The sequence below is a fragment of the Lolium rigidum genome, chromosome 5, assembly GCF_022539505.1.
Source record: "Lolium rigidum isolate FL_2022 chromosome 5, APGP_CSIRO_Lrig_0.1, whole genome shotgun sequence".
NCBI lineage: Eukaryota > Viridiplantae > Streptophyta > Magnoliopsida > Poales > Poaceae > Lolium > Lolium rigidum.
This window is the reverse complement of record NC_061512.1, coordinates 133863845-133890460: the sequence shown is the minus strand read 5'-3', so window position 1 is coordinate 133890460 and position 26616 is coordinate 133863845. Positions and strand designations below refer to the sequence as shown.

Here is a 26616-nt window from a genome sequence, read left to right as displayed (position 1 = left end):
GGAGTAGGTCCAATAATATCTCTAGGATCTACCATCAGTAAGAGTACCCCTCACCCCTTAGCGAGTCCATCAGTTCGAACCTCTTGATCTTTAGGTTCAAAAAATGAGATAGTAGTGTGCAGCCATTTCTTGGGCTTTAGGTGTGAGATCTTGGAGCAATATTACCTGCAAATGGAATAAAAATAGAAGCTCATGTTTGAATCCCACATGGTGACATACAAAAAAAAAATGGGGGAGGGGGGGGGGGGGGGGGGCACGAGTCATCTTAAGAAAATGATAAAGGAGGGAGGAAAGTACAACGTGCCATCTCCTTGTGGTCTAGGAGATTTGTAGGCGAGCATTTGAATGCTTTTTGCACAACTCTATCTAAGACGTAGTTGATATTTCTGAGTTTGGTCTGCATACAGGATAGGCAACAAGCTAAGGTTATTAAAAAAACACATGAACAAAGTATAGCAACAGATAAAAATACCACAAGCATGAGATTTTAGTATCCGCAAGCCTGAGTGACATCACAAGTTTCTTCTAATTGGACATCTCCCAAAAAGGCACATGCAAAGTGATCCCCCAAATTTAATTTCTTAACCAACCCCTTGGCCTTATTGAGTGTGCCAAATCATGGAGGTAGATGTAGAAGTGGCCATAGTCGATGATCTTTTCATCATTCATTTCATCTTCAGTTTTGCCGCCGTAGGCATATATTTAATTGTTGTGTAACTCGAATTCTGACTTTGAGACATAAGTTTTTTTTTTATCATTTACAACATATGGAGATTTCCGTTGAGGGCCTAACTTGACAACTCTTCTCTGTTTCAGAACCGATGTGCAATTGTTGGAGTCGTTTGGTGAAATGGTTACTTCCTTTTCCTCATGGCCCTTTCGAGTGGATGGTGTTCTTATAGACATTTCAATGCAGCACTAATTTTGTCTAGGTAGTCACGGCTGTCCTTGTTGCTAGAGATTACAACGGCTACTTCCATTGCTGCAACTGGTTCCCACGTTTTGATGCCACATGCGGTTCCTTCATAATCCGGGGCGCAAAGCCAATATCAAAACGAGGGGCGATATTCTATGAGCTCTTATCCGTAAGTATGCTTTGACATGGTAAGAAACAATCATTTATGGAATTTATGGAATCCCAGTGCACATAAAAGCACATCTAGATTGTGCACAAATCTACAACACTTATTTTAAAATAGAGGTAATACTAGTCTCTTCAAAGGGCTTGTCTAACCGGAAAACCAGTACACGGACTTGGGCAGACGGAGATGCCGAAGTGTGAAAAAGGACCGGTACGTGGTGCAATCCTGGAGAGGCATGGGGTCTTGGAGGTCGAGGTCGTCCTCTCAGGGCATCTCCAACAAGGTAACGCAAATGGACGTTGTGCGACCGTTTGTATTCGCGTGGATCGAAAATGCGTCTGCACCCTGCTCCAGTGGGGCGACACATCGTGTTCGGAGCGTCCGTGGCGACGCAAACGCGGCGCAAATATGTGGTACGTTTGCGTCTCCGCGGATGCTGCGCGGTCGCGCCGAGTGTCCGCTCGCTTCCCCCACGGGCCCGCCTGGTAGCGACCTTGGTTCGATCGCCTCGAATCAAAGCACAGCAAAGCGCGCCAATGTCAACCGCGGGAGTGGCAACCGCGCCGATCAACCCGCCAACTGCCGGAATGGAGCGTCGAACCGCCGCGGAAGAGCAACCACATGCCTCTTCGTTATACGCGCCCCCATTAATCCCCGCAGAATATAACCCCTGCGTCTAATGTAATTCACGTCGAACCTCCAACACCGGCTAGCCAAACGTCATGAGCGACTACGCGATGCCGTCGGACTCGGAGAGCGAGGGCAAGCCGCCCGGATGGCTGCATTGGTGGGAATCGCCTGTGACGCCAAGCGATCCGGGTTCCACGCCCAGCGACCCTGGCTCCACGCCGAGTGAGGAGGAGGAGGAGGGAGGCGTCGATGCCAGCGACGGCCAGGAGGAAGACGGAGGCGCCGCTGGCAGCGACGGCGAGAACGAGGAGGAGGAGGAGGATAACTCCGACGCCAAGTTCGCCCGACTGGAGGCGCATGAGGCGGTGGACGACAAAGAGGCGACAAGGAAGGAGCCCAGGACCCGGGCAAGGGCGCAGGCGCGGGCCGCGCGTCGTCGTCGTCCGTTCACCGACGATGACGACGAATACGAGACTACGTCCGACTCCAACTCCTCCACGGATGCGTCGTCCGCCACCTCCTCTTCCGACGAGGAGGTGACAAGCAAGAGGCGCATGAGTTAGGACGACGAGGCAGGGCCTTGTAACAAGAAGGCCAAAAAATAGTTTTTAGTTTATTTGTTTTTAAATTTGTTCTTGTTTGTACGTTAAATTTGAACTTTTTTTCGATTCGAGTAATCTATCGGTGAACTGTTTATGGCAGCAACAAGATCATTCTGTACTACTTATTTTCGCGTTTAAACTTGGTCATTCATACAAATTGGTGAGTCCCCCAGTCATGGGGGTTCTAAGACAGATATAAATATTATACTCCACCGGACGAAGGCTTATCTACCCCAACCCCTATCAAGGGGCTCCGAAAGATAATGTACACCCCTGAATTGTCTACAAAAATGAAGAAAACGTAACAGTTGCATGTCCAAAATGCGTCGTACCGCTGGGATGGCCCCCGACGAAAATGGATATTTCGTGCTTCAAAAATATTTTCGCATCCGTCAAACGACGCAAACGGACGACCGCGGACAATTTAGACATCTAAAATGCGTCGTCCTCGCTGGTCCTTATCCTCGCCCGCAGGCAACGGGCATGGCGTGGACGTGACAGTGGTCGGACCTACCAGGCCAGAAGGAGCCTTCCCGGGAAGAGGCCGCTTCCACCTATCGCGAAAAAGGACGGAGAGGGCGAGAGAGTCCAGATCATATCAGATCAGATCAGCACAGGTGTGAGCTGTTCCCATATCGTATCGTTCCTTCTGGGAGAGTGCTTATCAGGGCCAGGTGCGACCTGAGGACGCGCCCAGTACTGAACGGAACAGGTCCTTTTTCGGTACGGCACTGGCAACACGCACTCCACGTCTCCACGCAGGCGTCAGCTAGTGGAGGAGGAGTATCTTTCTACCGGAACTTCTTCGTTTTCTACTCCAGCACAAAAACAAAGGACATCACCACCGCCCACCCCACGCATCATGCATGTGAAAGTGACCCACTCCAATAATTCAGATGAATGCAATAGCTTGTTGGTATTTCAAGTTAAGCTTCCAAGCAAAACATGTTCTGCATTCGGAAGACTAACAAAAAAAAAATTCTGAAAATTTTATTTTCAAATAATTTTTTTGTGAAAATCATATTTCTGAGTTTGGTAAAAATCTGAAAAAATAAATCAGAATCTAGCCAACAAAATATCCCACAAGCATGCAAACTACCAACAAAAGATAATGTGTATTTTCAGCTGACACAAAAAAAATAAAAGTGTGGATCCAAATATAGTAATTTCAAATCTCCAAAAAACAAAGATCATACTCTATCATTTCTATGTAGCTCAGAGTACGAAATATTTCAAACTGATATTTTGCACGTTTGTGAGATACATCGTTAGCTGCTTGTAGGACTTTTTTTCACGATCTTGTAAAACCCGTAAATACAATTTCCATTTTTTAACATGCAGTGAGCACTCGAGCTCGGGATCCAAAATGACTTTCGGTGCACTTTTCATTACATTTAACTTATACAGGTAGTTCTTCTTACAAGAAAAGGGTACAAACCCAGATGCTCATGTGCACCAGCATATATTTATCAAATTATTAGACAAGACATCAAATACAAAATGACATTGGATACAAAGAATGAGGGAGCATATATACAAATTTCCTTTTAGAAAGTAAGCTTGACTTATTGCAAGGTAAGACTCCTTCCATATTTTCCTCCGATGCCCGCATGCACGCGACCTTTGGCGTGCCATGGACGAAGTCTGGGATCTGCCCGCCGGTGACCTGCTAAGGCCGACAGGACCCGAATGGCTCCTTCACCTCCTGGCTTCCATCCCAGCATGCCAACGCGCGCCGACCTTGATGACGTTTTGGAGGATATGGCACGCCCACAATGAGATGACTCATGACAAACCCTGCCCGCCAATTGAGGGCTCCCGCCGATTCCTAGTAAGCTACCTCAACTCTCTCATGCTCATTAAACAATTTCCGCACGCAGATATAAGTAAAGGTAAGATGGTCGTCAACCCGGAACAAGGATTCCAGAAGACTGAAGCACAAACCGATGGTAGATAGAAGGTGAGGAAGAAATGGGTGGCGCCGCCGTTAGGAGAGGCTAAGCTGAACACGGACGGTGCTTATTCGAGTCAAGCTGCGAGTACGGGCATGGTTCTCCGGGACCATAGAGGTGAGATCATCTATGCAGCATGCCGCTCTATACCACACTGTGGTGATGCAACTGAAGCGGAAATCATGGCCATCGAAGAGGGGTTGCAACTTGCCCTACACTGGAAAACGCTTAAGTTCATAGTGGAGTCCGACTGTGCGGAAGCGGTGGACATGATCAATGGCAGCACTCCTAATGTTTCAGCCTATGCTTTCAGAATCAACGTCATTCGTGAGTTTCTTCGGGAAAGAGATGTAAAATTAATAAAGATTAGCCGCGAGGCTAACATGGTAGGCCACGAGTTAGCAAAACTAGGACGGGTTCAGAACAGAACTGAATCTTGGTTCCGATATGTTCCCCAGGAAATCGCTACGGCGGTTCAAACTGATTGTAATTCCCTTGTGGCTTAATATATATCTTTTTTCCCCGCAAAAAAAAGAAAAAGTAATATTCCCAATTTAGTTTGGTTCATGATAATATGGATACTTTTCATTGTAAAGGACAAGCTAAAATTTAGGTACGGGCATAATTCTCTAGAGTCGAATTTAGGTAGCGGCACGCAGAAACATTACTTTTCTAGATTCCCAGCCTAGTGGTGACGGATAGCTTATTGTTCCCATCGTCTCTTTTCTGACTTTCTTTTAGCCGTGGAAGTGGAGCCATCAAGAGGGTGGTCCTCAATCGACAGGTACCTAACATGCAACTGTGTCCTGACAGCCATGGCAGCAAATAACATGAAATCATGGACTTAAAACCTTATTTTTTTTTCCTAAGCAACGTGGGGCTTGTGTTAAAATGATTTTGTGTGTCGAATTTAACTTGAAAAATCTATCTAGAAAACTGAAATCTCAAACAAAAAACAGAATTGCTAAATTTCAGCTAGCTGAGATGTAGCTTATGTTTCAGTCACATGTTCCACGTTGAATTTTATTTCTGCTTGAAGATTCGTGTTTGTTGTTGCTCAGAGCATCTCCACCGGCGCGCCCCATATAGTCACCGGCAGGGGCGCTGGCACTATCGTATGGGGCGCGCCGGCACAGCTTCCTCCATTTGGGGGAGCTGCTCCCACACTGTCGCGCCCCATACGGCAACCCCAATATGTGATTTGAATTGAAAAACCAAACAAAAGAATAAGAATTTGAATAAATTTGCGAATTTAAAGTTTGAGCCAACACATAGCCACATCTGCGAGATCGACGGCCCGTCCGTGTTGTACCCCGCGTAGTACCCGGCGACGACGGTGAGCTCGAGATGTTGCTAAGGCCGCCGCCCAAGCTGAGGCACGCTTCCGCAGTGGACGCCGCTTTCGCTGGTTGATAGCGACGACGCGGCGCCTTCTGCGGTCGGATGGTGCAAAGGAGCGGCGTTCCACCTCCTTGTCCCACTCCTCCTGTGACATGTTCGCCGGCTTCTCCTTCGGCGCGATGGTGCGCGGCTTCGGTGGTGTCTTCGTCGGCGCCTTCGCCGGAGCCTTTCTCTTCGGTGCCATGGCGGTGATGAGGGTTTTTCGGGTTGGAGGCTGGATGGGAGATGGAACGGAGGGGGCGGGGTTATGGTAGAGAAGATGTATAATTTGGGGATGTGTGGCTGACATGCGGCTCCCACGCCCAAAATTTTCTGCCTCGCGTGGCGCCGGCGTGTTCGATTCGCGCCCTTGGCCAAGGAACCGACACTGGCTTGCCGACGCTTCTATTGGGCTCAAAAAATCGCCGGTGCCGTTTGGGGCGCGCCGGTGTGAGCCCATTTTCGCTCCCAGCCCACAAATCGCTATCTGGGCCGCTATGGGGGGGGCATCGGTGGAGATGCTCTTACACTATTTAGATCCACATTAAAACACACTGTAATTCGACTGAGATATAAGTTAAGTCTGAGTCGACTGAGACTTAGAGACACCCAACAAAAAAAAGTGTGATGGACTAAAAATAACTCTACCTCTCCATTTGTGGGTAATATAGTGTTTTTCGGTCAAATTAAGACGTTGTGAGTTTTCAAGCTTTTCAGGTGGCAGTATACAATAATAATATTTCTCGAGGAATTGTTTAAGGTGATAACTGGACCTTGGAAGCGACTCCACGCGCACGCAGTCCCCAGTGTGTGCCGTCCCCAGGTAGTACGGGGCCAGTCAAATGGAACAAACACGCTTAACTTTTCTCACCGCATTCCATCCTCACCCATCACGTCGACATCCCTGGACCCACCTCACCACGCATCTAAATTTGACGGGTAAGGACCAAACCAGGTACGTTTAGCGACGGCGCATCGTACTCGTCCGGCTGTACGATCCGTTCCGTTCCGTCCCTCCCCCGCATCGTACCCTCCCCGCTCACCTCGCTATCCCCGCCTACTTTTCCCTATTTCCCATTCTACCCCTCTCTGTACTGCTCCGTACCGTCCTTTCCCTGCCACACAATGACCACACTGCCCTCGGTCGTTACGCGTACTTCCATGCCAGCGCAACCCAGAACGGGAACCTGCCAGTGGCAAATTTGGAAACACCGTTCAGCGTCTCCCCGGGACATCTGATAATTCGATGCAGGGGTAATCCCGTCATTGCGCTTGCCTCCTCCTTCTTCCCTCTTCTTCTCCTTCCGCTCGGTTGTTGCGTATCCATAGCCAGCCATTGCCTCCATTCTTGTTCTTGCCGGGAGACAACCCAACTGCGCCAACCATGGCCATGCCGACCCACACCCACCTCCCCAAGCGCCGCCGCCTCTCCCCTTCCCCTGCCACGGCTCCGGCAGTCGCGCCGCTCGACTCGCTGGCCGACGAGCTCCTCTTCCTGGTCCTGGACCGGGTCGCAGCCGCCGACCCGCGCGCGCCCAAGTCCTTCTCCCTCGTCTCGCGCGCCTGCCGCGACGCCGAGTCGCGCCACCGCCGCGTGCTCCGCCCCTACCGCGCGGACCTCCTGCGCGCCGCGCTCGCGCGCTACCCCTCCACCACCCGCCTCGACCTCACCCTCTGCCCGCGGGTCCCCGACGCCGCCCTCTCCTCCTTGCCCTCCGCGCCCCTCCGCGCCGTCGACCTCTCCCGCTCGCGCGGCTTCGGCGCGCGGGGCCTGGCCGTCCTCTGCGCCGCCTGCCCGGCCCTCGCCGACCTCGACCTCTCCAACGGGGTCGACCTCGGGGACGCGGCCGCCGCCGAGGTGGCGCGCGCGCGCGGCCTGCGCAGGCTCTGCCTCTCGCGCTGCAAGCCCGTCACGGACATGGGGCTCGGCTGCGTCGCCGTCGGATGCCCCGACCTCCGGGAGCTCGCGCTCAACTGGTGCCTCGGGATCACCGATTTGGGGGTCCGGTTTCTTGCCCTCAAGTGCAAGAAACTCACCGCCCTCAATCTCTCCTACACCATGGTCAGCGCGCCTGCCATCCTTTCTTCTTGATCTCGTCCATTCTCTCTGTCTCGCCATTACGTTCCGTTCCATTTCTTGGATCAAAAGATTCCCCAATTCATGCGTTTCTTGATTTCACGAACACTTTTATTTAGCAATTAAAGAAATACCCGTTGATTTCGGCGCTTTCTTGGAAATTTTAGATGCGTTCTGTATCGGACGTGAATCTTTCCATAGGAAATGAGAATGCGGTGGGATGTGGATCTCTTGGGTAGTTTCCCCGTACCAATAACCCATTCGATCTTGAACATAGGAGATAGCTCAACCCACAACTGTCTGGTGTTTTTAGCGACTGGACTGTAGCAATATCTATATATCTATCTATAAGAACTATTTATGCCTCAGCTTTTTTAGGATGACAACCAGTAAGCCGCTAGTTTTAGCATTTTATGGGGCAATTTCTACCAAAGATTTGAACTGTTGCAGCAAAAATCCTTGTCTTGACATATGCAGAAGCTTTTTCAGGACGAGAGTCTGTAGTTGGCTACTTTCTGTTGAGGTGCAAATCAGGCAAACACACTATTGTTGGTCTAACGGATACTCCTCTTGCTTTGCAGATCTCCAAAGATTGCCTTCCAGCCATCATGAAGCTACCCAATCTTGAGGTGTTGTCACTGGTGGGGTGTGTTGGAATCGATGATGACGCCCTTGCTAGTCTTGAGAACGAGTGCAGCAAATCACTACAGGTAACCATCTAGCTAGGCTATTCAGTTTCACCCTTTGAGTGTTTTGTAATGTGTCACCTAAATTTGAATGTAATAATATCACCGTAGCCTTCAACAAAGTTTACCTGGTATTCTGCCCAATGAACTTGAAAATAACATTACTATTCTTGCAGGTGCTTGATATGTCAAACTGTCAGAATGTCACCGATGTGGGAGTTTCGTCAGTAGTGAAGGCAATGCCAAATCTTTTGGAGTTGAATCTGTCATACTGCTGTCATGTAAGTATCTATTCACAGTAGCATCACCTGGGCGCATAACTTGATCTTCTCCACCTGGGCATAACTGGATCTTCTCCAGTTTGTTTGACAATTCTTCATTTTGGCAGGTTACTCCTTCTATGGGAAAATGCTTCCAAATGATTCCTAAGTTGCAGACCCTGAAATTGGAAGGCTGCAAATTCATGACCGATGGACTTAAATACATCGGAATTTCCTGTGTTTCAATAAGAGAGTTGAGCCTGAGCAAGTGCTCAGGATTGACGGATACTGATCTTTCTTTCGTCGTGTCAAGACTAAAGAGTTTGTTGAAGCTGGACATTACTTGCAATCGCAATATCACTGATGCTTCACTAGCTGCCATCACTAGCTCATGCCCTTCCCTCATCTCTCTCAAAATGGAGTCTTGTAGCCATGTTTCAAGTGAAGGGCTGCGAATGATTGGGAAGCGCTGTTCCCAGTTGGAAGAGTTAGACATCACTGACAGTGATTTGGATGATGAAGGTTTGTACCGAACTTCAAATATCTGACTACCTTTTGGCAAATGGACGCCAAATTAAATAGATTATTAACCGTGGTGAAATCTTTCCTGTGCAGGTTTGAAAGCTCTCTCTGGATGCAGCAAGCTTTCAAGCTTAAAAATTGGTATATGCATGAAGATAAGTGATGAAGGCCTTATGCACATCGGCAAGTCTTGCCCAGAACTCCGAGATATTGATCTGTACAGGTCTGGGGCCATTAGTGATGTGGGGGTTACTCAAATCGCTCAAGGTTGTCCAATGCTAGAGTCTATCAACCTGTCCTACTGTACAGAAATAACAGACCTTTCGTTGGCTGCGCTCTCAAAATGCGCAAAACTGAACACACTAGAGATCCGTGGCTGCCCCAGTGTTTCATCTGTCGGGCTCTCAGAAATAGCAACCGGATGCAGGCTACTTGCAAAGCTCGATATCAAAAAGTGCTTTGCGATCAATGATGTGGGGATGCTTTTCCTTTCCCAGTTCTCGCATAGCCTCCGTCAGGTATTAGCCTTTCCTTGTTGTTGTGGTAAACGAAAAGTCGCAATACTATGTTAATAATTGTGTTATTAACGTTGCTGTATCATGACAGATAAACTTGTCATATTGCTCGGTCACCGACATTGGACTTCTTTCCCTCTCTAGCATATGCGGGCTGCAGAGCATGACCATTGTGCACTTGGCTGGTATTACGCCCAATGGCTTGATGGCTGCTCTGATGGTCTGTGGTGGTTTGAAGAAGGTGAAGCTCCACACAGCATTCAGATCTATGATGCCTCCACACATGCTCAATGTCGTTGAGGCTCGCGGCTGTATTTTCCAGTGGATTGATAAACCATTTCAGGTATTTTATATCTATCCATTAAGTTGAATTGTCGTTTCTAGTAACACCTCTCATCTGTCATTAAGACAGTATGTATAGATATCAACTAAACTGCAGCTGTAACAACATAGTTTGTAACAACGTAGGTGTAGAAAAAATTAAGTTGAATTGCTGTTACTATTAACAATCTCGCATCTGTCTTTCATGCTGGATTCTTTAGATAATCAAGTAAACTGCAGCTGTAACAAGATAGTTTCTAACGTTATTTATGTGGTATTTTCAGGTTGAGCAAGAACGTTGCGACATATGGAAACAGCAGTCTCAGGACGTGCTAGTGCCCCTTCCATCCTACAGAATCATCTGAAACTTCGGCCACCTCAATTGGCGCTGCGACGGAGTAGTGTACCGATGCTTTGTCAGAACAACAATGTTGTATGTTGCATTCAGTTTGTTCTTTTGTTGTGTTGTATAGTAGTAGTGTACATGAGAAGCTGAGGGATAAATCAAAGAGAGATAGCTGTAGGTTTGTCCTGTGGTTCGTAAAAACCCATTGTGAATAATATGATGAAAAGTATGAAGAGTTTGATTACTTGTCCAATGTGTTTCTCATCCTTGGTGTCTTTGTTGTGAAAGCTGGAATGAGATGTTTGGTCTTTTCAGTGAACTAGACTCCTGTGTTCTCCTGCTGTCCAATTCTCAAATCATGCATCTTGTGGCATGCTGCAAAGTGCATAATTTGAGAAGAAAATGGAAGGAAGCAGGTTTTGCTCGACTCCAATTAACTGTTGCTTCTTCTGTCTGAAGGCAGATGGTGGCAACCGACAGCTGCTACCTGCAATTGTTGCTGGAGCTCGGAATTCATGGAGGTAGGCGACCGGCGAGAGGCAGGCACCAAGTGCGTTATGGCAATGCGAACTCGAAGGAAAGGTTTACATGGAGACCGGTGAGCATCTGAGGGCCAGTGAGATGCGCATTGAAGAGGGTGACGGGGCGAGATGGGGTAGACAGGCATCTCGATGAATGGCGCCAACAGCTACGGGCAACAGCTGCAGAGGAGCATTGAATGCACCCGCGTCACCACCATTAGCGGCGTCCGTCTCCATCTACCCCGAGCCCAGGACGGGGGGCGCCCATGTCCTCTCGCCATTAATGGATTCCAACGCTATAAAAAATGGCAGGATAGTAGATAAACACTCTCACGAGCACACACGCACGCATTAAACTCGCAGATGCCCATCCCGTCCCTCCCGTGTACTAGTGCCTGGAGCCTGGAGGAGGAGCTAGAGGCTAGCTAGCAATGGGGATCTGCTGCAGCAGGGAAGGGGGGAGGGAGGAGCTGGAGGAGGCGGAGGGGTGGTTCCCATGGAAGCACGACGACTTCTTGCAGGAGCAGCTCTCCGGCGCCGCCGGGGTGTCCATGCACACCAAGCAGGGCTGGAAGGGCGTCAACCAGGATGCCATGGCTGTCTGCCAGGTAAGGTCCAACCTTTCCTTTGCTTCTAGCCACGCCATTGCAGTGTCAACCTGATTAGTACATGTTTTTCTGTCGAAATAAATCTTGATTACTTTTGAGAAGAACGACATGGATCCATCTCTGCTAGCTTTTGCTCAAACTGTGAATCTTACTACAGTAGTAACTTACCTGAATTTCTTTGATGACCTATGTGTATGTACTTAGGCTGCTCATAGTGGGGAGTAACATAAGGTGGTGTCATGCATAAGTTACTAGTACATGTTATTACCTTCATAGTGGAAAGTAACTTAGAGGTGGTATCATGCAAAGTCTCATTTATTAGTTTGTAGACTCATTTTATCTTGGGGTGTGTGATGTTATGGTAACATAGTAGGTAGTTACCACCTCCCTCTCTTTCTTCATTTATTGCTATGCCATGTCATCAAAACACCTTGAAATGTGTGATGTTACTACCTAAGTTACTCCCACTATGAGCAGTCTTAGGGCATCTTGATTCCTCACCATTGGCCTGGATTAATTAGCATCTGCAATGCACTTCGATACCTTTATTGCTCACCTCACCACTGTACTAATAGCATATCTAACTGCAAGTGTAAAATTTTGATATTGTGCCACCTTTATGTGCACAATTTTACTACTTGAGATGTAAGATAATCTTAATGTGCCAAGATGATCAGGACTTTGCTGGCCACAAGGGCCAGATCTTCTGCGGGGTCTTCGACGGGCACGGGCCCCTCGGCCGTGAAGTCGCCCGGCATGTCCGTGACGCCCTCCCGGCGAAGCTGTCCTCCGTTTTGGCGGCACCAAAAACCGAAGAGGACGCCCCCTCAAGCAACGCCGACCTAGATTCGTTCGACAAGTCGGATGATTCCACCACCTTTAGCGACACGAGCGACGAGAGCCAGCTGATCTCTTCATGGAAGAGCTTGATCGTGAAGGCGTTCGAGGACGTCGACCAGGAGCTGAGGCAGCATTCTGGGATTGACTGCATTTGCAGTGGCACAACTGCTGTCACCGTCGTTAGGCAGGTAATGCTGTTACTACTACTGTGGCAATTCTTGCAACCGGCTGCATTCTCAGTATGTCTTGTTAAGTTGTACTAGTACTAGACTAGAGCTATACCAATGCTAGAGCCTAGAGTTAAGATTCTGAAATTGCTGAATTTCGGAATGGTTGTTCTGTCATACTGCTAAACCTAACATTAAGGCAGCATAGCCAAATTCAGAACAGTCACACTCTTGGCAGCATTGTGGGATTGACTGCCATTTGCAGTGGCACAACTGCTCTCACTGTCGTTAGGCAGGTAATGCCGTTACTACTACTGTTGCACTTGCAACTGGCTGCATTCTTAATTGTTAATGCTAGAGGTTAGCCAGCTTCTGAAATTGCTGAATTTTGGAATATTTGTTTCAGTAATAGGTTTCAATGCTCTAAACCAAACAATACGACAGCATAGCAAAATCCAGAACTATCACTCTTAGCCTCTCCTGTTCCCTGGTTTGCTGTGATTAACAGTTATTGTTGTTGTGTGTATACAGGGTGATCACTTAATAATTGCCAATCTAGGCGATTCACGCGCTGTTCTTTGCGCGCGCGATAGCAAGGATCGCCCGGTTTCGGTGCAGCTCACAACCGACTTGAAACCAGATCTTCCAGGTCAGACTCTGAATTTCTCTGTCATACTTCTCTGCAGGGATGTATGTACATTTATTAACTGCAACTTGCAATGTATGTACTGGACTTGCCATAGGTGAAGCTGAGAGGATCCTGAGTTGCAAGGGGAGAGTCTTTGCCATGGACGATGAGCCTGACGTGCCTAGGCTGTGGTTGCCAGACCAGGACGCACCGGGCCTCGCCATGGCCAGGGCTTTCGGGGACTTCTGCCTCAAGAACCATGGCCTGATCTGCACACCAGAAGTGTACTACAGGAAATTGTCTGAAAAGGACGACTTCTTGGTGCTTGCCACTGATGGGGTAAGAAGAGTGATTTTTTCTTTTAGGTTGGCAGGTTCATTCGGTTCTAGTTTCCTGTCCATTTCAGTTCAATCATTGCCTCATCCTCCTTTCATAATTAATTACAGTAACAAGAAAAGTTTCTGGCATTATTATTCTAAATGAAGTTAACATAAATTAGGTCAAACAAAGCCTTTATGATTAGACTGGAGAATCAAGGAACTGTTAACTGAATCAGACCTGTCTTCATTCTGTTCTTATCTCATTCGCAAAAAGAAAAAATCTGTTCTTGTCTAACCACACAATGTTGCAGATATGGGACGTGCTATCGAACAAGGAGGTGGTCAAGATCGTCTCGTCGGTCTCTGACCGTTCAAAGGCGGCGACGCAGCTCGTGGACCGGGCGGTTCGCGCATGGCGTCGCAAGTTCCCGACGTCGATGGTTGACGACTGCGCGGCTGTCTGCCTCTTCCTGAAGCCAGCCATTTCATCCGAGGAAGAGAACACGATCAAGCCGCCTCACGCATCCGTCCTATCGTTCACTGGGAGCTTCCGCAAGGCTCTGGGCGGCGGGGGTGAGGCGGAGGAGGGGACGGCGGTGTGGAAAGCTTTGGAGGGGGTGGCTCGGGTGAACTCGGTGATCAGGCTGCCGAGGATGTTGAGCCGGCGGTGGCGGTCGGGGTCGATGGATGAAAACAATACCGACCAAGAATCATCCAAGACTGATCATTGACTGATGGATTCATGCAATTAAGGCTTACATGGCCAAACTTATGGATATTTTAGAACTTGATTGATAGTTTGATGCATCATGTTCACGCAAATCAGGCTGTTCAGATTGGATGTTAATTTGATTGTCATGTACACTCGCTGGGTTTGGTGTGATTTCTGATACCACCTGGACATGATTGAAATTTGGAATAGATTCAGCTGTTGTTCGCCTCATAGAGTTTATGCTGTGCAGCAATTACTGGTTTAAGAGTGGTTTGCTCTGATGATCGATCGGTTGTTTGATGAGTGGCTGGGTCTGCATTTTCTTAATATTTCTGACAGCAGCTGGGCGGGGTGAAATTGGGAATGAATTCAAAGAATGATTTCGCGCCAATTTGCTGTGGCCGAACCGTGGATTGTCGTGTGTATGGGGAACCGGAGAGAAGTGAATTGAATTTGGGGAGCAGGAGAAGAGTTCAATCTCCTCCTCTACTCTCCCTCTCGTCCACACGGCTAAGAATAGCTCGCCTGCTCGAGCTCGACCAGACACGCACGGATGTCGTCCTCACCACCGCCACCACTCGCTTGCATTGCATTTGCATGCATTGCTAGCTCAGGCTCGGAGCTCCACCAAGCACGGAACCATGGACGCGGACGCGGCCGTGAACCTGACGGCTGCCGCGGCGGAGGCCACGGAGACGGTGAAGCCGGTGGCGGCGGCGTGCTACGACAACAACCTGGTGAACTCGCAGGGCATGTTCCTGGGGGACGAGCCGCTGCGCTTCTCCCTCCCGCTCCTCCTCATCCAGGTCTCCCTCATCCTCCTCCTCTCCGCCGCCGCCCACCACGTGCTCCGCCGCCTCGGCCAGTCCCGCTTCGTCACCCACATGCTCGTCGGCGTCCTCCTCGGCCCCTCCGTGCTCGGACGCAACCACGAGCTCCGCGGCGTGCTCTTCTCCGAGCGCGGCACCTACATCCTCGAGAGCGTCTCGCTCGTCGCGCTCATCCTCTTCTTGTTCTCCATGGGCGTCAAGACGGACATGAGCCTGCTCCGCCGCCCCAGCGGCCGCGCCGTCGCCGTCGGCCTCGCCGGCTCCGTCGTCCCGCTCGCCATCACGTTGCCGGTGTTCCACGTGCTCCAGCCCACGCTCCCGGCCGACCTCCGAGGCTCGTCGCTCATCACCGAGATCGCCGTTCGCCTCTCCCTCTCCTCCTTCCCGGTCATCGCCGACGCGCTCGCCGAGCTCGACCTTCTCAACTCCGAGCTTGGTCGCATCGCGCTCACCGCCTCTCTCATCACCGACGTCACATCCTGGTTCCTCCGCGCCTGCTTCGCGGCCACGTTCCTCATCACGCAGGCCAAGTCCCCCGTGTTCACGGCCAAGATCCTCGCCTCCTTCGTCGCTTTCGTCCTCTTCGTTGCCTTCGTGGCGCGCCCCGCCGGCCGGTACATCGCCTACAAGCGCACCCCGGCGGGTGACCTCCTCTCCGAGGGCTCCTTCGTCGTGGTGGTGATCGCGGCGCTGCTGTCGGCGCTGGTGACGGACGTCATCGGGTTCAAGTACATGATCGGGCCCATGATGCTGGGGCTTGCGCTCCCCGGCGGCATGCCGATCGGCGCCACCATGACGGAGCGGCTCGACTCCTTCTTCATCGCGCTCTTCCTCCCCGTCTACATGGCGCTCGCCGGCTACCGCACCGACTTATCGGAGCTGGGCGCCCACGAGGAGAAATGGTGCGCGCTGGAGCTCTTCGTGGCGCTCTGCGTCGCCGGCAAGATGGTTGGCTGCATCGCCGCGGGGCTCTTCTTCGCCATGCCGATCGGCGAGGCCACGGCGCTGGCGCTCATGCTTAATATCCGGGGCATCGTGGAGGTGGCCGCCATCAACAACTGGGGCGACACCATGAAGGCCTCGGCGGAGCACTATTCGACGCTGACGCTCTCCATGGTGCTCATCACGGCGGTGGCCACGCCGCTCATCAAGCTCCTCTACGACCCGACAGGGAGGTTCGCGCGCGCCAAGCGGCGGACAATGGAGGGCGCGCGGCCCAACGCGGAGCTCCGCGTGATGGCCTGCCTCTACACGGAGGACCACGCCGCGCCGCTCATCGACCTCCTGGAGGCCTCCGGTGCCAACCGCGACTTCCCCGTCTCCCTCATCGTGCTCCACCTCACCGAGCTCGTCGGCCGCGCCGCCTCTGTGCTCAGGCCCCACAAGAAGTCCTCCTCCTCCACCTCGAACTCGCCATCGGACCGCATCGTGAACGCCTTCCGCTACTTCGAGCAGCAGGCGTCGCCGGGGGCGGTGACGGTGAGCCCCTACGTGGCCCAGTCCCCCTACAGCTCGATGCACCACGACGTGTGCTCGCTGGCGCACAGCAGGAAGGCCAACCTCATCCTCCTCCCGTTCCACAAGTCCTCCGACGGCGCCCGAAGCACGGCCAACAACGCCGTCCGCGCCGCTAACCGCGCCGTGCTCCAGTACGCGCCCTGCTCCGTGGCCATCCTCGTGGACCACGGCCTGGCGGCCGGGTCGGCGTGCGCGACGGCGTCCAACAGGAACCAGCTGCAGAGGGTGGCGCTCTACTTCCTGGGTGGACCCGACGACCGGGAGGCCCTGGCGTACGCTGCGAGGATGCCGGAGAGCGGCGGGACGGCGGTGACGGTGGTGCGGTTCAAGCTGCGGAACTGGGTGGGCATGGGCGGGCGCGACGAGGTGAGGGACGAGGAGGTGCTCCAGGAGTTCTGGCAGAGGTACCGGGACGACGAGAGGGTGGTGTACGTGGAGAAGACGGTGGAGGACGGCGAGGGGACGGCGTCGGTGGTCAGGTCCATGAGCGACAAGTTCGACCTGCTGATCGTCGGACGGAGAGGGGAGGACAGGGACATCGAGGGGTCCGCGCTCACCAGCGGCCTCTCGGAGTGGAGCGAGTGCCCGGAGCTCGGGGTGCTCGGCGACATGCTCGCATCTGCCGAGTTCGCGTCCAAGGTGTCCATTCTCGTTATCCAGCAGCAGGCCGCGCCGCTCACCGCCGCCGGCGCCGGAGAGGCCGATCATTAACAGTAGGGACTGATTCAACAGTGGTTCGTCGCTACATTGTTTCTTATCTTGTTCAATATGTACTCTAGTGACTTTTGTTTATCTGTAGCACGACATAGAGCAAACCTCTTGCTGCGTTTTCTGTGGAATTTGTTGTACTAACAAAATTGTGAGACGAAGATGATAGATGCATTGTTCTTACCCAGGCCCGCAAAATTCGTTCTCGGTTCAGAAATATAGAACGACCATCATATATGACCGAAACGAATGTCAGGCTTCGCGTCACTTTCGTGTCTCGTATTAAGTGCGGTCGCGCAAACAAAAATTGAACCGCACAAAAAATGAGCGTAAAATACTACTCCGTAGTATAAATAGTGGGATTTGATAGTTGGTTTGATTATTCGTGCATGTGAGGTACAAGTTGAATTGTAACTGACCATTTTCAGTTGCAGTTTGAGTTGCAACTAAAATTTTTTAGTTGCAAGTGAAGATGCAATTAAGAAAACTATTGCGGACCGTTAGATTTGCTTTGTGCTTCCTGTTAGTCATAAGTTACAATGGAGATTTGATAACTGAGAATGAAGTTAGTTCTAAGCCGACTCAGAAATAGTCACACCTATAAATAATGGCAACTTTGGGAGTTGACAGTTTTTCTTCTGAATACTATCATCGCTATAAAATTTGATGGGCTCATGACACATTGGTTCCGGGGTTAAAATCCTAACAAGGGTGCTCAATAAAATTCTTCTAAATAATAATAAATTCCACCGTTTTCCTCAGAAAAAACTACTTCATCCGTTCTTATATGTAATTATAATCTAGTTTTGTGCAGGTCATATATTCTTAAGTTTAACCATATTTATAGAAAATTCTAATATTTACACGATACGAAAAGATAGTTAATGATGAATCTAATAAAACTAAATTAGTGGTCTAGAAGTTTATGTAATTTCTATGAACTTGATCAAACTTAAAGTAGTTTAACTTAGGAGAGAACTATTACTTTAATTGTTTTAGAACAGAGGGAGAATAAAGTAAACAAAACCAAGGTTAAAATTTGAAAATTATTATTTTTCTTCCTTTTAAAAAAGGGGAGTGACCCCGCCTCTACAACGGATTGATGCAGACATATTTTTATTGCATAATTAATAGTTTATAAGAGTTTACATCTCAAGGATTACATATGATTGTGTAATTTCCCAGGTAATGGGGTTACAAAAATAGAGGAAACAGATGTGTGCATTGCATTCATGAATAGAAAATTTGGGGAATTTTCGCGCTTTAAAATAAAACAGTCACAGTAACTGAAGTTTCACTTGACCTTGGTGGAATTGAAGTAGATCATCAAGTCAAGCGCTATAAACCTCAATGTGACTTTGCCAAAACCTTGCTTTGGGTAGAGATGATTTGATCTAAAGGGGTTAGATCAAATGGAACTAACACAACAACACTTTAATCAATGGTCAATTGTTTGATCTTATAAAAGATCATAACATGGTATTCTTTGCCATAACATAAGAACATCTATTCAATTGGAAATCAACTAACAATAAGAAATGGAGAGAATTATTCTTGACTTATCTTTTCCAGGTCTTTAACAAATAAATATTCCTACCATGAACCTCATGGTAATTCTTGAACTAAATTCTTGAACTCAACACCAACACAAGCTTATCATTAAAACCTAGAGATGGGAGAAGCCTATAACCATCAAATAGATAATAATCAAACTCTAAGTTATTAACACTTAAAAGTTAAGAAACTACACTTGGGGTATAATTGAATTCACTTTAAAACTAATTACCAAATATGGTAAAACCCAAGGACCTCGAGTGCATAAAAGCCCCACATTCTTATTTTAAGCATAACTATTTAAATATGTGGAATATCACAAAACTAAATTCATTTACATTACGAATTATAGTTCAAACTATTTGAATAAAATAAACTATGAGTACTTTGAAACTCATATGATCATGCCTTGGTGAAATCAAACATCATCATTCAAAATTGGGGTATAATTCTTATTCTTGACATTTTGATCCCAATTATAATATAAATACAATCACATATGATATAGTGACTCACCCATAAGCATAAGATCATTCATAAGACAATTAGTAACAAAAGCCACTTGGCTCTCCAAAAACAAATCACAAGAGAGGATAATACCCATGCCACATAGGATGAAAATATCTACATAGCTTGCATCCTAAGCAATGCCACCTCATGCTTAAAGGATTACTATGGATGAGAGCATGACAACCAAGCACCTTACTCATCAAATTAAAACAAGAGTCATCCACCTATGTGTCATGATATTAGAGCATGTCCAAGCCTATAAAAGGAACCCTCTACCTCATTCATCCCATCATCTTGCACCACGATGCAAGAAGACCAACACATTGAGCCACTCCATAAAATAGTTAGGATCAAGATGAAGCAGCTAGGAGGTGGAGGCATGCCACAAGATGCAGGTTTATCAGAATTCCTGAAGAACAAGCTACAGAAGATAGCAAGGTAGAAATTCTAAGGAAGACCACATATTTAGATAATCACATCATCATTCCTTGAGTAGTACCTTAGATTATAATCCAAGTCCTTGTGGAGTGAGAGGGGTAATTGGTATAACCATATCTAAATATTTCTAGTAATAACTTAGGAAGCCAAACCTTGATTAGTATAAATTGTGTAGTGATCATAAACCCTAAGAACTTGAAGTAAAAGATATAAGCTCATAAGTAAAGCTTAGAGTTAAAGCCTATAATATATATGGTGAGAAACCATTCATCATTATAACCAAAGTTAACTATAAAAAGAATTATAGCTACCTTAGTTACTTTAACAATAGATTAAGAATATAATAGAAATCAATTGGAATAAGATAAAACCAATTCTCAAGTCCTTAGTAATTAAAGGAGAACATAAACAACTAAGCAAGTAACCATATTACCTTGGTTAGGGGAGATTAAAACCTTGGACATATTTGAGATTCAAACCATGTGCAATTAGGAGAATATGATTAGAACCCTAATTGTTCATTAATTGAATCCTATGCTCCAATTATTAAACATAAGAGACACCCAATGTTAAACCCTATAATTAAAACCATGTGTGGATATCAACCACTTATCCTTATAATAAGAACCAAACCATAATGAGAGTGGTATCTACCCTAGGTATTTCAAGGTGTTAGTGCTAAACCTGAGAAGGGAGTTACCACAGAACTTACAAGACCTTAAATTTTAATAAAATATTTTAGCAACCCTAATAAAATACTCTTAAAGCCAAGAGAGGGATAAATTGAATTATCATCATTAAGAACCTTACTTAAAAAGTTAACCATATTCAAATGCAAGTGTACAAACAATATGGTTAAACACATAATTCAGATCCACTCATAATTCTACCATGAAAAATAAAGCAAGTTAGAATTAATTCTACAAGAAAAAGGGAATTAAAGTGAGTGCCTAAAATCATGCTTAATCAAAATTGCAATAAAGGTTCATATATATTAAATGCTCATTTAAAAACAATTCAGTATTAAATGATCTTCTTGTCGGTCCTCATGAGTTCAATTGTCAAATACCTGCAAAATAGAATGATTTGAATTAAAAACAGAATTCAAAATGGAAATACCAAACAGAAAATAAATAAAAGAGAAAAAAAAGAAGAGGCTTACCTGGACTCACCTGGCCGCGGAAGCCCACCAACACGGCCCTGTGGGGACCCCGGACTAGCTGTCCGAAATACCCTGTTATGTATACAGTTCACGATCCCATGATCAGTGCGCCGTGAACACATAACCGAACTGATATCAAATTACATCATCCTTTACAAAACGGAATAAGAAAATTACAATAAGGTCACATGACCAACCTTTACATAATAGCCTCGAAGGGCCTAACTAAAACATCAGAGTAGCAGAATCACTTTAGCAGCGCAGAGCCCAAGTCATCTGCCTTAACCCTACAGGCAACTGACTGGGAAGATGTTCCTAGCTCGCATAGACGTCATCAACTCCTTCTTCCTCTGTCGAAGTCCTCCAGGTCTGGCCAAGTAAATAGCCAGGGACAAAGCCGTGAGTACATTTGAATTGTACTCGCAAACCATCAAGAAGGTGATAACAATTCTAACTAAAGAAGACAAGAGAGGAAGAATAGTTTCTCTGGTGGATATAACATGTGAAAGAGAATCAGTTTCTCTTGTGGATATAGCATGTGAAAGAGAATCAGTTTCTCTTGTGGATATAGTATGTGAAAGAGAATCAGTTTCTCTTGTGGATATAGCATCCCACATCACAGTTGAAGGGGACACTAAGAGGATTCTATGACATCTCTATATCTTTGTTGAAGAAGATACTTCAAAAGATATCCTATGACATCTCTATATCTTTGTTGAAGAAGATACTTCAAAAGATATCCTATGACATCTCTATATTTTTGTTGAAGAAGATACTTCAAAAGATATCCTATGACATCTCTATATTTTTGTTGAAGAAGGTACTTCAAAAGATATCCTATGACATCTCTATATTTTTGTTGAAGAAGATACTTCAAAAGAGTTCCACAACATAAAACACTAGGATGGGGTAACCCAATTTTATTTATCCTTCCCGACCATCTCCATATGGTCGACACATCCTTTCCCGTACCCTTCCGGTACTTCAAACAAGTTCTTTCCTTTCCTTTGTCAAACAATTTTGTAAAACAAAGCTCATCAGGCTAAGCAACAGCCATTCCAACCGTCCATGACCGCGGACGTGGCTATTCGAATAGATTTTACTCTGCAGAGTTTGCACACTTTCCCCACCTCTATCCGGATACCTATCGTGTGGGCATCATCCCCGCATAACAACATATGCCACGACGGATACCCGAACATAGCCTTTCGCCCATTCGACTTAGCAAGAGGTCCTACCCTATGGAGTATGTACCTCCCCGGCACCGTGGCAGCTCACCTTCCTTTGAGCGTGGCTCCACCGCCAAGCCGGGAGACCCATAGTGTCTTCCGGACGGGTCAGCCCCGAAGGCCTCCCGTTATACTATTGTCCCAACCATGACAACCCGGACTCGGGGGTAACCGTACCCTTGTATAGTTGTGCGGTGCCTCATGCTAAGAAGAACAAACGTCAAGCTAAGCTCCGTGCCCACGTTGGAGTAGCTGTGGTTGCGCGGGTTAATTGTCACGGGTGAATACTTAGGCGCCAAAGTTTTCAAAAACAAGATTTTCTTTCCAACCATCTTTGCCAAGGTCCTTTCCTTTCATAAACACACGCTTGGGTAAGTCCAACTCACCCAAGGTTTTCAAAAATTCTTTTCAACAAGGTATTTTTCCAAGGGGGTTCCCAACCTATAGTTTCATGTAAGAACTAAGAGACAACAATGGCATGATGCTAGCCATCATACCCCTAAGGAGATGATAATTGAGGTGTCCAGGAGATCATACATACTTAGGATAAGCATGCATAGGGACAATATAAGTAGGATGATTAAACAAGGGTCATGATGTTAATCATCATACCACTAAGAAGATGATAATATAGGCGATCAAGGGGCATACATGCTTAGGGTAAGCATGCATAATATCAACAAGGGATTCAACATACTTGGGAGCAAGTATGCATAGTGTAGAGGACCAATCATAACACAAGATACAAGGAACCAAGTATATAATGGAACAACGAACACAACAAGAAGGATAAATAGCAAGAGATCAAAAGATGGCTTGCCTTGGCTTATTTGTCCCTGGACTTCTTCAACTCCATCAAAAGAATTCCAAGAATAAATAAAATCCTTGTCCGAACCACATCTTCTTCTCCCCCGAAATTGTTCGCATCTATCGCCGGAAAATATAAAAGGAACACAATCAACACATTGCACCAATAAAACAAACATGCAACAATTCAAAACTAACCACTCAACTAATGGCTATCATGTTAAGGACTTATAGTTATTTCAAAACAACTTTATAAAAGAAAACCCATTTATTTCACTTGATAAAAGCATGAAAGCTTCACAAATTAGCAATTGCCTCTATGGTTATCACCAAGACACGAACTAAGAATCCCCTGGTAGATAACACCATCAAGATGACAAGTGCATTAGTTTGGCATCAAAAACATTCATATTTTATTTTCAACATTTTTGGAAAAACACAAATCATTTTCCTATTGTATTTTGCTTATATAACACTACACCAAAAATAGGAAGTAAACATGGTACTACTCTTTTTTGAAATCTTAAGAAAAACAATAACACTTGGTTTAAGTTGCAAAAGGTTTTGTTTGGCAAGAATAAAACATAGGTTGGCTACTTTTAAAACAAAGTGATGACAAGGGTTTGAATAACTCAAAGAGATTTCAAATCATCATTGCATGTGACACACATACACTTGCAAACAGAGACAATATTTCATTAACATAGACTAACAGTATTTTTCCTAGATGGCCAGTAACAAAACAAGGTCAACACAATTGGATTCATCCAAAAATATTAATCCTATAATTTTAGGAATTTGTTAGAGTCTATAGTACACATGGAACAAGTTTAATTTAACAAAAATCGTACAAAAATCCTAAAAATATGAAGCCAGTGGCATTGGAAAGGTAATGAAATTTCTGATCTAAAGCAATTGGTTTCACTTGATTTGGGTTTGCAGATCTCGAGTTATTCACGTTTTAAGTTCTCTGGTTTGTAACATATTTTACAGAAATTTCAAAGTTTAAAAAGAATTAAATGGGCGGGAAATCACTGGGCCGTGCGGGGTGGAGGATTTGGGCCGGCCCAGGAGGAATTGCCAGGTGGAGGGAAAAAAATAAAGGAAGAAAGGAAAAAGGGAGGGGGCCCGGGCGGGCCAGGCCACTTGGGCCGACGTGGCCAAAACGGCCATGCATGCACGATCGGGGACATCGTCGTCTCGTCGTTCTCCTTCGCGCAGGCACACGCGGCGGATAGAAGAAAGGGGCATGGCAGGGCGGAGACTCACCGGCGGGCGGTGGTGGTCGACGGCGAGGCTCCGGCGAGTGGCGGCGCGTCGGCGGTGTCCAGGGGAGGGATCGGCAGCATCATCCGCGCCCACATCAGCTCATTCCGGCGGCGGCGTCTCTCAGCACCCGACGGGGGGACTTGGCGGCGGCGAGCTCGGGCAGACCTGGGGAAGACGGAGGCGCGCGTTAGGGCGTGCAGAGGGTGGTGAGCAGAACGGGGTGGAAGGGAAGGAAGAAGGAGGCCGGGCCGGCGCCCACTTCACCCGTCACCCTCGCGGTGACCATGGGCGGCGGGTTTTTCTCCGGCAGCCAGGGGCCAGTGAGCCGAGGCTGCGCTCACGGACGAGGGTCGAGGGAGTGGAGGGGGAGGTAGAGTGGTGTGGGAGGGAAGGGAGTGAGCGGGGGAGCCTTTTTATAGGGCAAGGAGGGCTACGGGAGGGAGTTTGGGCGGTGGCTATGGCCAATGGAGGGGCGAGCAAGCGGTGCTGCCGGCCAATGGAGGCGCGCGTGGTGACGTCAGGGCTGTGCGGGCGAGTGACGTCACAGGGCTTGCGTCAGCAGAGGCGCGGGAAGGAGAAGGTCGAGCGGGAGAGGTTCCTGTACGTGCGCTCGGTCACCGTTTAGGGTTTGGGGTCGTTGGATTCCTTTGGGCCTGAGGCCTGGTCGTTTTTGGAGAGGGAGGGAGGGACCAGGCTAGGGTTTTGGTGGGTTGGGGTCGGGCCAGAAGGTAGTGCACCGGCTGATGCCAAGAAGAATCATGGCCCGGCCACTCTTTGTATTGCCAACATGGCATGCACTTTTTTCAAAGAAGAAAACATGGGTTTAAGTGGTGCTAATGTTGATTAAAGCAAGGGTGGTTTTGATGTTGATTGATAAATGAGAGAGGTGTATTAGGTGGGGAGAATTGGATATGAAGGGGGGATGCCAAAAATGATTTTAAGTGGAAAGCATGTCATCTTTCAAAAATTGGGACATTATACAATCATTTCAAAAGATCAAATGATCACACACTTGACCAAGAATATGTGTATGAGGGGGTACCATGTGATGAATCAGAGTGGTGCATTAGGTGCCTAAGGGTGGTTCTTCAAATATGAGGTCAATTGGGAGTGGTTTGAATCCCTTCACAAGTCTATGGCAAACTTTGAATGAAAAACATTAGAATAAACTTTGAAGATTTAGGGAGTAGCAAGGTAGTATTTTGACTCAAAAGTAGAAAAGTTACAAGTGCAACTATGGAAGCTTGATCTTCTCAAAGTTTGATAATTAAACAAGAGAGAAGGAAGAAATGGTATAAATACCATAAACAAGCCTTTATTTAATAGGAGAGGAAAGGAGAAAATAATGACATAGAAATCATTACTTAGCAGTAAATGAGATGATAAACAAAATCCATTTCTTCATTTCCTTGTTTTATTTGAAGAAAATATTTGAAGAGTTTTAATAAAACTAGAAGTGGCTTTGTGGTTAAAAACTAGGGAAGAAAACAATGGCGTTTTGGGAAAAAATTACTAAAAGAAGTAAGAATAAATATTGGGAGATATGATCTCAAGGGTATATGATTACCACATTATGTAGCAATCATTCACACACTTGGTTTTGTGGACATTAAACGTGGATTAAGGAAAAACAAGAGGTAAAAGAGGAAGAAGTGATCTAGTGCTGAAATAGTGGATAGGGTACAAGATCAAGTGAATATAAGATTTGTAAAGGTAGGATGGGACATGCAAGACGTGGAAGTTGTAGAGGGTGTTGCATAGATGAGATCCATGCATTGAGGTCACCAATAACAGTTGCGGGTGCTTAGAGATCAACTGCCAAAATTGGAATCTTATAAGCCTGCCAAAACAGATTGTTGACTTGGCTTCAAAACCAACATGGATAAGTGGTTATATGAGTGATCTGGTCTAAGGCAAAGACATGGTTGGGAAGTTCTCATGACAAGGTAGGTCTAGGACCAAATGCATTGCCTTAGATGGAAAGAGTTAGCTTAATCCAGGGGCTCCAAAAGTGAATATGATAACAGTCTTAGGACTTGGCCAAATTTGTGATGTCAAAGGGGTTTTGACTAGGGTAAGAGAGACGGATGTAGTTAGGGGTAGATGATCCCAAGTTTTGAATCAAGGATGGGTTGAGCTAGATTATAACACAAAGAGGAATTTCAAATAGGCACACTCAAGTTGCCAAAAAGGAGAAGGGTTTGATGTAGTAACAATTTTTCCTAAGCCACACATGTGTTTTATTATGTGAGTTGCTAGATTGTTTTATCGCTGGAGGTGTTGTTCTTTGGGGTAGCTCAAGACAAAAATCAACAAGCAGAACAAGAGAATTCATCTACCAGCGGATCAAAGCGATACATTATATCAAACAGATCAAGGAAATTCATCTTAGTTAGTCTTTAGAAAAAGTTTTTGTTCCCCC

General features: G+C 47.0%; 3 protein-coding genes across 3 annotated transcripts; all 3 read left to right on the top strand.

Annotated features, from left to right (window-relative positions):
* Positions 1-7364: 7364 nt before the first annotated feature.
* On the top strand, positions 7365-10626 carry LOC124653663 (F-box/LRR-repeat protein 3-like; the record flags this gene model as incomplete). Its single annotated transcript, XM_047192731.1, is given in 7 exon segments — positions 7365-7708; positions 8305-8433; positions 8586-8690; positions 8798-9191; positions 9285-9709; positions 9798-10049; positions 10312-10626. Coding segments are annotated over 7 exon segments (1730 nt in total), but the record flags the coding sequence as incomplete, so codon positions are not given.
* A 623-nt stretch (positions 10627-11249) lies between these two features.
* On the top strand, positions 11250-14400 carry LOC124653080 (probable protein phosphatase 2C 73). Its single transcript, XM_047192133.1, has 5 exons — positions 11250-11502; positions 12180-12530; positions 13041-13158; positions 13253-13476; positions 13769-14400. Exons 1-5 carry the CDS (start codon positions 11326-11328, stop codon positions 14186-14188), a joined length of 1290 nt encoding a protein of 429 aa, XP_047048089.1. The 5' UTR covers positions 11250-11325; the 3' UTR covers positions 14189-14400.
* An 806-nt stretch (positions 14401-15206) lies between these two features.
* LOC124656443 (cation/H(+) antiporter 15-like) lies at positions 15207-17228 on the top strand. Its single transcript, XM_047195187.1, has one exon. It carries the CDS (start codon positions 15207-15209, stop codon positions 17226-17228), a length of 2022 nt encoding a protein of 673 aa, XP_047051143.1.
* The last annotated feature ends 9388 nt before the right edge of the window (positions 17229-26616 follow it).

Coding starts and splice junctions, on each gene's coding strand:
- LOC124653080 (XM_047192133.1), top strand. CDS start 11,326: ATGGGGATCTGCTGCAGCAGGGAAGGGGGGAGGGAGGAGCTGGAGGAG. Junction 12,531..13,040: donor CTGTCACCGTCGTTAGGCAG/GTAATGCTGTTA, acceptor GTGTGTATACAG/GGTGATCACTTAATAATTGC. Junction 13,159..13,252: donor CTTGAAACCAGATCTTCCAG/GTCAGACTCTGA, acceptor GACTTGCCATAG/GTGAAGCTGAGAGGATCCTG.
- LOC124656443 (XM_047195187.1), top strand. CDS start 15,207: ATGAGCCTGCTCCGCCGCCCCAGCGGCCGCGCCGTCGCCGTCGGCCTC.